General features: G+C 36.3%; 2 protein-coding genes across 2 annotated transcripts in view; one reads left to right on the plus strand and one right to left on the minus strand.

The window, feature by feature from the left end:
- The window catches only part of LOC145675799 (dipeptidase 1-like), a 993,427-nt gene that overhangs the window by 340,439 nt on the left and 637,800 nt on the right, over positions 1-15,188 (plus strand). Inside the window, exon 2 of the mRNA XM_081746502.1 lies at positions 7,611-7,755. The gene's annotated coding sequence lies outside the window, so the exon portion shown is untranslated. The remainder of the gene's footprint in view (positions 1-7,610; positions 7,756-15,188) is intronic.
- On the minus strand, positions 9,444-10,307 carry LOC145675115 (uncharacterized). The gene has a single exon (XM_081745485.1). The coding sequence runs from the start codon at positions 10,305-10,307 to the stop codon at positions 9,444-9,446; it is 864 nt and encodes a 287-aa protein (XP_081601611.1).

Genomic DNA, 15,188 nt, shown 5'->3' on the forward strand with positions numbered 1-15,188 from the left:
ATGTATTTAATAGGGTGTCTGTAAAATATTACTTCGCGCGAAAAATGAGTAAATAATGAATGAATGTAATGATATAGTAATAATACGATATAAAATATGAATGAGATGGTAGGACACTCGTACTTAAATGAATAGGCCCAGTGTATATTCTATATAGTGAGAATATGAATATGTTTACTAAAAAAATCTCTCGCGTTTTGACTTCTACACCAGTAGATTCATCCAACCAAGTTTGCTATTTGGATAGTAAATTGTAGTTGGGAATTGTGTGTTACTTCGCACTTAAGGACCTCATATTAACAGCCCCGGATCTTAACCCTTTAAACAGATAGGGTAGCATCATGTGGGAATTACTTTTAAAGGTTGACAGAAATCATAATTAAGAAAAATAACTGCTATATCCGGTGATCAACGAAAAGTACAGGTTTGGTCATTTGTACCTTTAACATTCATTGACTCTCCGAAATTTTTGTTTTCTTCTTCTCGTTGCTTACCGTATTTATCGTTCAGTGTTCACATAGCTAACAACTTAGATCGAATTATCTGGTCAAATCAACCGCTCCTAAATTAATATTTATGTCCATCGCGTACCCGAACGTCGACCCATGATCCTCTTAAGTATTTTCGTTTCTTTTCTCAGTTTAATTAGATGATGGAAATTAACGACGTCCCAGACTTTGGCATTTATGCGCAGAGTAGCCATCGGTGATGTTTGGTCATTGAAAATCACCGATCCAAAATTTATTTTTTTTTTTAATTTTGGCAAATCAGTAGTTAGGGATTCTTAGATATTACTTTTACTCTAGTTTCATTACTGTCCTTGAACCTTCTTAGTTCTTCTGAGGGGTCGAATATTTTTTTTACTTACTTAGAGATTTAAAAATTGGGGACGCATTTACCTGGTCCCTTCCCCCTCTCTTTTTATCCTGCTGGTCTGGGCCGGATACGGGGCTCAGATTTCAATCTTACAAGGAAACTCTTGTGTGATTGGGATCTGATGGACACAGACTTGCATCCTTGGTAGCAGGGCGCCCCCTAGGGTATTTGAGTATTTGAGTAAGCCGAACCCCTTTTGGCATAAAAGAGAATATTTGGCTATAGTATGTTGTATACGTAAATTCGACCACTTATCTTTCGTAGTTGTAGTGTTCTGTCTCCTCTTTTTACGTATCCTTCTTCTATTCCTTCTCTAAAGTTTTTTTTTAAATTTCAACCTTCCCCCCGGTTTTGAAACTCATGAAAACATACAATGTTCATATCACTAATTTCGATCGTATGTACTAACTGGGACATCGAGGAATACAATTCGTGGAGGTATTTCAGCACGACTCAGGACCGTTTTCACGATACTCAACCAACCATGGGAGGGGCTGACGAGAAGGTACACCATGGTTTCAGGTTCTAGAAACTTACTTGTTATTCATCGATCGTAGAAATTATATCCATTGACTACTGATTTCTGGTTTTCTTTCTATTGATTGGTTATATGGTATGTATGTATTAGTAGTTTGGGCCCACTAGTTTCAAATAATCTTGATTTTTTTCTTTCACTGTATATATATATATATATATATATATATATATATATATATATATATATATGTACTTACATAGTTTGAAAAGTTACGTGCCTGCTCTATTTGTTGTATTTCCACCTCTTATGTCAACTTATTAAATAACACCAACTATTTCTTTATACGCGGATCTTTAGTAAATTGAGAATTATTATTGATTATCGGGTTTACATATAAAGTTCAATGTTGCAACCTTATGAGAAAAAAAAAGAATTTTGCTAGTCAGGGTTTTTGTTTATTTTGAGCCAAACAAGCGTGAATACTTGTTGAATATAAAAAAGTTATGTAGAATTTAAACGTCGACGAAATACTAAGATTGATATTAGAGTGAAATTTATTATATTGAGTAAATTGAATATATATATACATGCGAGTATGTATGTAAAGGGCTCGGTATTTTTCCTGGTTGTTTTAGGTTGCCATAGATTTTTGACACCCGACATTGACCGATTATTTGTGATGTAAAGTATTACCGCGTAACTTATAATTAATGACACCTTACTGATTTGTTAGTAATGTTTGTAACTATTAAATTTTTTAATACCATGTTAAATATTGCATGTAAATAGAACAAGTAGCAGGTCGTAAGAAAAGTAAAAATAACCCTAATCCTTATCCAAATTTATTTCAGGGGGGCGCGGTGGCTCAGTGGTAGAGCGTTCACCTCTGGTGCTTGGGGTCCCGGGTTCGATCCCAGCCCCCGCCAAGTGAACTTTGTGGTGGACAAACACCGTGCTCGTGGGTTTTCTCGGGGTTCTCCCGTTTCCTCCCACTTTCTTCATTCCACCATTTCATTCATCTCTCATCATCACCGTCTCCTTTAGCCTCACCGGCATACCGTGGGACGTAAAACTTAAAGATTTCATTTCATTTTTTCCAAATTTATTTTGCGACATCATAGTGAAATCAGTAAACTTCGAAACAGTGCGCCCGCCAACAAATCCTTCTATCAGTAAACTATGAAGCAAATCCTCCCCTACAATCTGAAACATAACCATTTGTCGTTCGTCAGTTCAGTAACTAAAATCTCCTGACCCCACGATCTATACTAGAAATAGAAACTCAGTGATCTTAATTGGAACTGATTTTGGTTAATAATTTAGTAATGTGAATACGGAACCTAGATAGGTCCAAAGACCTAATTCCATTGGAATATCATATAGTATTATGGAAATATGTTCCCAATGTCTGTGACTGGATTTGATAATTTTTTTTTAAATCTGAATTAACTTGGAAATTTTATACCAAGTGCGTTAAGTGACGAAATGAAAATTTTATATATAATATGAAGAAACTAAATTTTTTGTCTGTCGTTAAGTCAAACGATTAAATACTCTCATGGACGCCAATCACAGTGAATAAAGAAAGTTGAAAAAGGAGCTACTATCGACGTGAGAACAAAGACTCATAAAATTGTCGAAATTTCTCCTCTTGGGACAGAGACTCAATAAAATGCTACCAAAGTTTTTTTTTTAAGATTAATTAACCAATTATATTTTTTTCTTTTCTTTTTCACCATGATATGTATTCATTGTACTGAACCTGAAATATGTTTAAGGTTTAACTTTGATTTTTTTTTCCTTCTCTCTTCGTCTTTCGTTTTGTCGATTTTTTAAAAATGTAATCCATTTTTTTAATATCTCTAAAAGAGAAATGTGTTATTTGATATTGTTGAAAGTAACAGATTTCTGTGCATGCCTATGTATTATTATTAATATATATATTTTTTTTTAAATTCATGAATCAAACTTTTCCTGTTATGTCAAACTAAGTTTTTTTTTCTTGCAATATAATAAATGTCTATAGAGATGTAGTTAGGTTAGTTTAATTACACTAAATGCAACCTGAAGTATACATTATCCTGTATGAATGTGTGTGTGAGTGAAATGTAGGTTTAGTATTAAGTGCACCAATTCTTTTGACATATATATGTGACTTAATATAATTAATGGTAGTTTGCAATTAAAGTTGTTGAAAGTCAATACTAACTTAATTTAAGTTGGCTCTATAAAGGAAGCTAAAAGGACCGAAGTAGCCTGAACGAATGATCATCATGAGAGAACTTTGAAAGTCAAATCTTCGACAAATATATGTATTACTTTGATTTTTTTTAATTCTTCTCTGTGGTCAATTCTAACATGCCGTCCGCTTCATCGTTTATACTTCAAGTACTGGATACTCGTCAAGAATTTTGGAAATATTTAATAAACTGTTAAATTAAACTTTCTCATCTATCTCAGAGCTAGATTGGGATAATTCGGTAGTTGGAGTTAAATGGATCTAGGTCTAAGAGGTATGGGTTAACATGTGTCTACCTTCGATACCAAATATTCACCCAATAGCTATTGGAAATGATCCCAATTCGATAATTATTCACTTTCCTTTACCACATTTCTCAAAAATATCCAGTATCAGTTCCCTTTTTTTCATTTTCTTACTTTTCCTATTTTTCTTCTTATCCCAACTTTCTTTTCTCTTCTTTACTTCTTCTATGTTTTAATAAAACTGAAAAGGGGGTCGTGACTGGGAATTCCATATATAATAAACACGGTCATGTATTTATTTATTTTATTTTATTTTCTTCAGAAGTCCGATAAAAAGTTTTCTCATTACGATCGAATCTAGTATGTTCGAACTTAAGAAATGGATAATATATTCCAATATAATTAGACATAAGCCTATAGCTTCATGAATATCCCCATCAGGGGTGAAGGGTTCCCAATCACGACTTATCCCATGCATCTCATTTGCACAATACAGGGTTTCCCAACCCTCATTTGTTACAGAGCTTTTTTTTCTTTTCCTTTTCAAAGTGAAACGAACAATACAGTTAGGATGTACAGAGTGGCCAAAAAGTTCAGCACAACGATACCTCAACAGGTGAAGCTGGATTGTGCGAGGGCATAGGCAGCCAATATGGCGTGTGGCTACCAGGAACAGCTATACAGGCACGACATCTGGCCTCCATGCTGCAAATCACAATGTTGATCAAGTCTTGCGGCAGATGGCGCCACTCCTAGAGGAGAGCTGTTTGCAGGTCAGGGAGAGTGCGTTCTGGTGGACTGCGCTGCGCTATTCACCGCCCAAGAGCATCGCACACTTCTTGTTGGGATTCAAGTCCGGCGAATATCCAGGCCATGAAATACGCGTAATGTCTTCGCTCTCCAGATTATCGGACACAAGATGTGCACGGTCCACGAACAGGAATTCTGGGCCAAATGCTCCGCGGAAATTGCGCACATGTGTATTGATAATTTGATCCCGGTAACGTTGTGCTGTCAAAGTGCCATGTTGCACAATATGGAAGTCCATTTCCCCATCCAGCATAATTCCACCCCACACCATAATGGATCCACCGCCATAGGACGGCAGTTCAGCAATGAAGTTTGGATGGTAGCGTATTTCTGGCTCTTTTCGCACTAAAGTCCGACCAGAATCAAACTGCCTGAATCTCGACTCATCGGAGAACATGACACGCGCCCATTGGTGTTCCCGCCATGCAACATGTTTCTGACACTCTGTGTAACACGCACGTTTGTGTTCCAGTTTCAATGGCACACACAGCACAGGCCTTCTTGCATTTAGTCCTACTCTATTGAGCCGCCGACGAACAGTTTCACGACTCACGCGTTGTCCTGTAGCCTGAAACAACTCATTGGCCAGTGGAGAGAATGAAGCTTGACGGTTACGTTTGGCCGACATTGTGTGAAATCGTTATCAACGGTCGACGTCTTCTTCGGACGGCCTCATCCACGACGTCTACTGACTTCACCTCCAGTTTGGAAGCGACTCTACAGAGTCGACACAACACTTTTGTCCACGTTGAATTCCTGCGCCACTTCCACTTGCGATCGGCCCAATTCCAACTGCCCAATTATTCGCCCGCGGTCAAACTCACTCAAATGTCGTCTATCAGCCACTGCAAGGTGTATACCCAACACAAGAACCACTAACTCAATGTTTGGAGCCTCGGACACTACTGGGCTGCGGTGTACGCCTCATGGCATAATGTGTTCACCGCGCTTGCAACGGTTCTGCTTATGCAATATAGTGGGTGCTCGCCTTGCCTATGTGTCTCTATGTATGTGCATGCCACTAACCAGTGTTAATGGGCCCCACACGTCACTTATACCACGTTCTGTCGGGTTGCTTAAGTTTTATGAAGTAGTGTATATCACTTGACTAGCTAGTCTAACAATGGGGGCCGCAGTGGTAGAGCGTTTACCTCTCGTGTATGGGGTCCCGGGTTCAAACCCTGCTCCCACCAAGTGAAATTTGTTGTGGTCTAACACTGTGTGTGTGGGTTTCCTCGGGGTTCTCCCGTTTCGTCCCACTTTCTTCATTCCACTATTTCATTCATTTCTTATCATCACCGTCTCCTTTAGCCTAGCCGGCATAACCGTGGGACGTAAAACTCAAAATGTCATTTCATTTTCTAATATTAAGCCTGCTAGTTAAGAGTCATTTTTTTTTCTAGTTTGATGCTTCTTTGGTTACGATAATTCTTGATCTGATCTCTTTGCTGCAGTAAGCGCCTCTTGTCAAAATATTTCCGAGGTATTTGAACTCTTCAAGCTCTCTTGTTTCATTCTGATCCATAACGGAGATTTTCCAACGGATATTCTTATGACTTTCAATTTTTCGGTGTTCACTTCCATTCTGTTAAAATTCCAAGTTTGAACTATTTTATCCATCTTTTTTTCTTCAGTACTTCCTCAGTTCTTCCTATGATAATCGTGTCATCTGCAGACCTCATTTTGTTAATGATCCGCCCTCTCCTCTTCAGATCTCCAACATCAATTAATGCTTCCGTCATTAAGCAATTATAAATATTGAATAATTGGAGTGACATACTACACCCTGTTTATCTGACTTCTCTGCCAATTTCAACACTAGTCATCCATTCTCATCTCCATTCAAACATTCGACGATCCCTCTAATTGACTCCACTCTAAGTATTTTCAGAAGTTTGGTTCAATTGACTCGGTCGAAAGCTTTATGCCAGTCGATGAAACACAAACTCAACTCTACTTCAAAACTTGTTCTGGTATAATTCTTAGCAACGTAACACCATCACTGGTACCTTTTCCTTTCCAGAATTCAAATTAACCTCCCTGTGACATCTCTTGTCTTTGTTTTCAGTCAGCTACGCAGTATGTACACAATAATCTTTCTAGTGTAGGAAATAAGACTAATTGTTCTGTGTTCACTGCATTCTTTTGCTTGCTTTGTCTTTGTAATGCAAAAGTTGTAAACTTTAGAAAATCTTTTCGCTATCTTCTGCTTAGGTAGATCTTGTTAATAAGTAAACACAGGACTTACATTTCATTGCCTCCTAATCCTCTGAGCGAATCCGCTGATATGTTACAGTATCCTTCCTCCTTTAACCCTTCTTGTTCGCATGTTTAATGCTTGCGCTACTTCACGTTTCAAAATACAGGGATAGAGGGCGCGGTAGATCAGTGCCAGGCGCTTACAACTGGCGCATGATATCCCTAGTTCGATTTCCGGCCAGGTAAATTTGTGATGGACAGTATCGTGGCGTGGGTCTTCTCGGAGTACTCCCCTTTTCATCGATTCTTCCATCATCATTCACTTGCCGTAATCATTCGTTTTCCTTAATCCAAAAGGCATAATCATGGGACTATAAACTAAAAGATTTCATGTCAATATATCTGGTCCTTTTTCTTCATGATCCACCTTTCCCTCTGTTTCGATTCCAATATATATTTGACCGTTCTTCTGATCATATAGATCCTTTATGTATTCCTCCTAGTATATTTAGTCTAATCTTAGGAGATATTTCACAAAGTTTAAGATAATTTATCCTACATTGAATTTGGAAAAGCTTTATCCTTCTCCCGTAATAAATTCCTGTATTCGCTCTGCATATCACGGCTACTGACTTTACTGCCGATTCCACATCCTTGGTACGTAACTTATTACAAAAGGCTAAATTTCTTTATGGCTATGTGCTGTCTTTTCTTTTATGATCAAATGTTCAATGTATTTATTTCTTGTCTTTTTTTGTTTCAGACAACCTGCCTCACAGATCTTCCTGATGTGGCTCCGCCCACAACACGAGGACAAAATGGTTCCGTTCGATGCAACGGTCGAGTACTAGAAGCAATTGACTCAGCTAGTAGTAGTAGCAAAGCAGATAGTTCCGGAGATTCCAAAGGTTAGTTCTCATATACAAATATTATTTTAACTATTTGGAAGGGTAAAAAAAAATCTTGATCTAAAAAATGAAGCTCTTATTGAGTTTCTGATTTTCTCAAGAAAAATTCGATTGAATATTCAGAAACAGAGCTAGAGATACTGGGCACTACCCTGCAAATCTCGCGGGACCCTTCTTGGGCAAAACATCCTCTGTGTAGCTATTTCGGAAGTCGCGTATGCAGCTTAGTCTACTGAAGAACACCCAAGTGGTCATGATATATTAGTTCCTGGCTTCTATATTCGTGGAAGGCTATCTATCGCAGTTCTGGAAACAAAAGATGAAGAAAGGTGTAGTGCCCCCGCTGTTGACAGCTGCAGACTACAGTCTATTTTGTTTAATTCATGTTTTATTTGTTTCTTTGTTTCATTATATTTCATTTATTTAATGAACAAACTCCATGGCTCTGGATAAGTAGAGTAACAAATAAAACACAGTTCTGACCAGAGCAGAATGAAATATATTAAAAACTATACTTACAATGTGTTACAGTTTCAAGGACCTAACGTCCTCTTCATCAGATACAAACACTGAGAAAAGACAGGTGACAGCAGATCTTATATACACGAGAAAGTGAAAGGCCACGCCCTTTTCTTCTCTCTCATTGGTCGGAGGGAACCAATGAGGATAAAGGCAATTCCGCGCCAACAGAAAAAATATAATGAGCCCTATCACTTTTTCTAACAGTTCTTTAAACAGATGAAATACAAAGAAAAGTAAATAACAAAAAGAAAATATTAAATAAGAAAAATAAATAACTACATATATATATATATATATATATATATATATATATATATATATATATATATATATATATATATAGCCTATATGCACTTTTCTTGTTCCTTTTCTGTCACATCCAACAATTTCTCCCATTGCTCGTGTATATTCATACCGCTTGTCCAATTCATTAAGTTCTCCTCTTGTTCTCTCTTTATTCTTCTAGCCTCTTTCCACTTTCTAATAATCTTCCTGTTGTCCCTCTCTAAACCCCTAGCCCCCTCCCAGTCTATTTTATGTCCCGTTTCCTTCACATGTTTGTATATAGCGTTATTATCTCTCTTCAGTCTAACATCATCCTTATGTTGTTTTAATCTGTCCATAAGCCTTTTCTCCGTCTCCCCTATTATTTCATGTCACACTCACTACACTTCATATATCACTCCTTCTTCCTGCTCCTCTATATGATTTTCCTTCCCTTTCCTTTTCTTCCTTATGCGCTTCAACAAAGTTTCTCCTCCTTTTCCATAAGTCTTGCCACCACCTTTTCTTAATAACTTCTTCACCGCTTCGGTCTTTTTGCCTATGCTCTGAATTCCATACCACTTCTTTCCTATCCATATTATCTTCTTTTCTCTTTCTCCTAAACTGCTTTATCCTATATCCATTATTGTTCAATTGTTTGTAGAATTTTTCCAAATCTTTCCCTCTTCCTCGCTGTTGATGTCTATCTTCCTTTCCATGTTCCTAATGAAATTCTTCTTAGTTGCTTTGTCCACATCACTTCTCCAGTGGCAATAAATACCTGTCCAACACGGTTTCTGATACCAACTGGTAGTCACTTTCTCACCTTGCTTCTCTATCTTCATACCCATGAAATTGATAGAGTTATTTTCTTCAACTTCTAATTCTAACCATATGCCTTTCTATTGGTCTTTTATATTTTCAACATATTTCTCCAGTTGATTTCTATTCCCTGTCCATATGCCTAAACAATCATTAACATACATGCAAAAGAACAGTAACTTTCCTCCTGCTTGTTCTGTCACTTTTTTCTCCCACTTGTTCATTACTATATCCGCTAGAACTGGACTCAGCTTGGATCCAATGCTTAAATCTTCTTTTATCTTAACTAGTCTTTCTCCAATAATGCAATAGCTATTTTCCCACAAAGTCTTAAGCGCTCTTATGACTTTCTCTTTTTTCCACTGACGTATAACTTTCCCTTCCATCTCCTCTTCTATTGCCTTTATGACATAATCCCTTCTTATACTGGTGAACATGGCTTTAAAATCTACACTAAACATTAACACCTTCTCCTGATTCCACTTAATCTCATCTATCCTCTTCCTCAATTCTTCCGTGTTCTTCACTCTGCATGTCTTTTGTCCTTCTCTGATGTCGTCCATTATCTCTCTTAATTTCTCCTCTAGTGGTTCAAAATAGCTACCTCTGCAGTTTAGTACTGGTCTTAGCTTCACGTCCTTCTTATGTATTTTAGGCAAACCTTTCATGACAGGAATCCTTCCTTTTTCGTTGATCATCTTTTTAATCCCCGCCCTTTTCCGTTCTTGTACTATCTTCTTCAACACTTCATCTTTCATGTCCTTGTTACCGACTTCCTCATATGTCTGATCACATAACTCCCCTAGCTTCTCCTGGTACCATCCTTTCTCCATTACTACCAACGCGCCTCCTTTGTCCGCCTGTTCCACTACGATATCCTTTCTTTTCCTTAATCTTTTCAGTCCTTTCTTCTCTTCTTTCCTTAAGTTACTCTCCTTGTTCATATTCTGCCTAACAATCGACAATGCTTTTCTCCTTACTCTCTCGTCCTTATCCTTTATGTCTACAATGGCTTGTTCTACTGTGTACACCAATTCTTCTTGTCCACTTCTTCCTCTTTAACCTTAAATTTATGTCCTAGACTTAAGCACTTCTCCTCGTCTTCCGATAAAAGTTCTGCTTAGCCACTATAAAAAAATGAAATGAAATCTTTAAGTTTTACGTCCCATGGTTATGCCGATTAGGCTAAAGGACACGGTGATGATGAGAGATGAATGAAATGGTGGAATGAAGAAAGTGGGAGGAAACGGGAGAACTCCGAGAAAGCCCACGAGCACGGTGTTTGTCCACCACAAAGTTCACTTGCCGGGAGAAGGATTTGAACCCGGGACCCCAAGAACCAGAGGTGAACGCTCTACCACTGAGCCACCGCGCCCCCCTTAGCCACTATAAACTATAATGGAATTCATACAGCAAAACAACATAGTTTTCTTCAAAATTATCAATGTTTTTGAATTTATTTCATTATCTTGTATGTATGCATATAATCATTAAATCAAAATTGAAACAATCCCATACATGTATGCATATGATCGTTATGTTAATTGCAGTTTTCTATACATAATTTAAATGTACCGTATGTAGTTATAATCAATATGGTTTGGTGAAAACAATTTACAGTATAAATATTCTAACATTCCGTATCAATCTTACGTATTGGCATATGAGGTTTCTTCAAAAAGTAAGGTGTGAGAATCTACTCATGGCTTAGCGATAAGTTGAGCTCAATGTGCATGTTCAAAATAATAATAATAATAATAATAATAATAATAATAATAATAATAATAATAATAATAAACAAATACTTACATGTTTCGGAAGAAGATTCATCCTAGGGTCGGCATCTACTAGGTTAACCTCTGAAAGAAAATATGTTAAATAAATAAGGTTTTAATGAATACTTAATATATAGTTGGTCCATATTCCGTTAAGGGGGTCCAAAACTACACTGGACCCCCCTAAGCTAAGCTAAGCTAACCTAATCTAACCTAACCTAATATAACGTTACATTATGTAATCAAACGAAAATCAATAGAAAGAAGTGGAGTGGAAGACACTGGATCCCCTTAACGGAACATTGACCATATACTTATATAATGCGCGTATTATAATGAAAGATAGTAAGATATAATTTTATTTATTACGAAGAATAAGAATTATAACGAATTTTAAGGAAATAATATATAATGACAACCTAGCCACTCAGTGCCTATTTGGGGATGCAATAATGAGTGCTACTAGGCGCCTTCCACTCACCATCTAAAATGAGTGGGTAACTTATAACTTAACTTGCGAGAGGTTTTATTTGGGGATTTAAACAAATAAATATACTTCCACTTCATTTAACATAGAACACTGTATTTCTAAAATCTGATGAATGAATTGTGAGATTTCTGAATAGTTGCTATAACGGATATTCGGAGTTATTTGCCAGTAAGATATAGTACGACCAAGCATTGAGCTTTGAATTCTGACTCGGAGTCACACATACCTGGTTCAATCTGTTGTTGTCCCACGTCGATCTGGTGTTGAACTCTGCACCTTAAGCTGTCACTCCTTGTTGTTGGACGATGAAAGCTGGCATTGAGGAATGGGCCTCTCAATGTAAATCTCCCTCGAAGTTCTGCGTAATTATAATATGTCGAAGTACAACGTACTGTTTTCTCCTATCATCTGGCGGCTAATTAAATGTAACTTGGTTCTCCAGACTCGAACCCAAGTATCTTCAAAATCGAAGACCAATCTCGGAACTCTTAGAACTGACTCTCAAGAACTGATCTGAACTCCGTGAGCTGATCCGATCTCCATGAACTGATCTCCATGAACTCCTTCCAAAACCTTCTCGTCCTGTGGTTTTGTTTGGCTGGGTCCAACTACCATCGTCTGCTGTTTCGTCTGCTGTTGCACGTGTGACCCCGTTTTCACATGGAGAGACAAATTCCTTCCATGTGTCAAAACTCAAAACTGCAACCCTCGACACGTTCTGATTTTCCGATCCTAAGCAATTCTCCGTACATCCGTAATCTCATGAAATTCATACCATCCCACAAATTCATGTTTTTGTACAATTTCCAGAATCTGGCTAATGTGAGGAAAAACACATTTTCAACATTTCCTTCCTACATTGCCAGACACGATACGATGACATTTTTATACAACATTGTTTACAATGAATTGCTGACACAACTGTTAGCGAGATTGTGCAGCTTGCATTAACTTTACACATTCAACATTAAATTCCCATAACCTTTCTTAATAATTTCAAGACATAAACATAACAATAAATTTGAAATATACAAATAATTATTCTCGAAAATCGAGTTCCTCTACATGTCCCCCCTTAAAAAATTGGTTGCTCCGCAAACCAAATTCGACGTCGTAAGAGGGCGATTTTCTACAAACACCCTGTACATGATATATATACTGACACCATATTAAAGATAAATATCAACTTAAAATGAAACAAAATATGTATTATTATTCAACATGATTATATAAATATTGATTAATCTTCCTTCACCTAACATTTATTTAAAAATTATATATATATTCGAATTTTTAATCTTTGTATTACTTTTTTAACATTATAAAATACGACATTTCAAAATGTCATGTCACAAAGTATATCCTCGCGACATCTAACGAGTTTTTGCTAAACTACTTGCACAGCACATTTCGTCAAGAGTGAATGTGCATACACATTTGCAAGTACTCTTGAGCTATCTCCTCTTAGAAACAACGCTTTTACAGTATCAAGTAACCAAAAATTTCCATCACTCTGAATGTTCATACTTGCCAACCAATGAAATTATTGGCCGTATCAGTAATGTTTTAACTCCGTCTCTTTCCACCTTTCCGTGGATGGAACTGTAAAAATAAAAACTTGTCACAAAGTTATTAGAACATATGCAATTAACATATTCACATCTGCACTATATAGCTTGAAAATATTAATGTTTTATTTTCATAAAAATTTTTTATTCACTGATTTTAATCTGAACAGAAAGAAAATCCTGCAGCAGGGCATTGGAAATCCTGATTCTTCAAGCTACTTAGTAACTGCAAGCTCAACAGTTTTTCAATCAAGCTTTGTCAAGGTTAATTCAACTTTCTGCGTTCTATTCGCGCGTCATCGTCGACTGGATAACATCAAGTTCCAATCTTGCGTCGCAATTATTACACTAATAGTTTTAAAACACATTATTTTATATAACAATTATATCACACGGAAAAAAGAATTCACTTTTCGTCTGTTTCGGGCACTCAGTTTTCCCGTGATTTTCGGAATCTTCGTTGAAAACGTCGGTTTTCGTGAATTTACAGTGTCCCATTGATGTATTAGTGTCTTTCTCATCTTCTGTGGTGATGTGGTGTAATTGTGTGTGTTTCCGTTCAGTTTCAGTGCTCTTACAAAAATCTACTATACCCTCTGGCAAATTCTTAAAAATAGTGATTTCAGTGCTTTGTGGAATAGTTTCTAGTGTAGATTTGTTCTTATTAAAAATAGTGGCATAAATTGGTGATGCATTAGCAACTGCGTAAGTCTCAGACTCATCTCTATCATTTATTTCTACATCTATATTTGATCTTACACTATTTTTACTATTTCTTACACTATTTCCATATTTTCTCTCTATCCTATTTAATTTTAACAAAATATAACATGTTATAATTACTATTACTACTAATACACTTCCTAAAACTAACGCTGATATTAATAATAATATTGTATTGATGTCCATTTCCTTCTCTTTCGGATATTATCTGAAATAGACGAGAAATAGATAAAGTCGGGATAGGCCTACTTAAAATTCGTAGAAAAGTACATTTATTATAGTTAATTAAATTATTAAAATATCTATCTTGTGTCTGCATTCACTTATAGCGTTCTAAAATCGCGTATTTTCCGAAGCAGTCTTATTTTGTTCTCTCTGTGTCTAGCACCCCTTGTTACTTTCCTAGTAATCTTTGTGCCTGACGATTAAAACTTTAGCTATGTGTGAAGTCTATCAAACCATAACTTGGAGACTATATTTCACACCTAAAACTCGTGTTTTTACTCTTTTTCTATCATAAATATAGCATTAAATAATACTCGTTATTTCTCTCTATATTTAAGCTTTTACCACTTATTTCGTACGTCTATATGTAGTTTAAACCTTATTTTAATCATTTCCGTAGTTAAATATGAATAATTTTATTAAATAATAATTTTTCTTGAATTTCTAAAAGTATATTATATGACTTTACGCTCGAACTATGATTAACATTGAAGCAGCGAGGCGCTTCACGGGGCTTGAACGAACGCAATCCTGTTCGTGTCCGCTCGGGTTCACTTCGGAAACGTTCGAGTTTACCATGTGCTCGGGGCCTGGAGTGGAGATTAGCATAGCCTCGCGCGGAGATAATCTCTCGCACAGGTCTCATTCCTCATTCTTTCCTCCAGCTGTTCAGAGCATTGTTGTTTTGACGCAAACCCATACAAGATACCATGTGAGCCTTGCTCATATCGTTTACCAATTACATTGCACACTAAAATTAATGCTTTTAATGATTGTTTTCAATCAATATTGATTGATTATTACTAATTATAATAAAATACATTAATTTCTTTTCTTTTCTTTTCTAAAATTTACAAAAACTTTCAGACTTTAAAAATAATAAATAAATAGGTTATTACTACATACACTAAACATTCTTTAACTCTATTCGTGAATTATTTCTAGCTTTTTCTATGCTTATTTTCATCTTTTAACCTTTTAATTCACTATTTTCATACAATATAAAATTCATTATTCACTACTTTATAAAACTATTTGTAATAT

This window comes from Thermobia domestica, chromosome 18, assembly GCF_964235325.1.
Source record: "Thermobia domestica chromosome 18, izTheDome1.hap1.1, whole genome shotgun sequence".
Lineage (NCBI taxonomy): Eukaryota > Metazoa > Arthropoda > Insecta > Zygentoma > Lepismatidae > Thermobia > Thermobia domestica.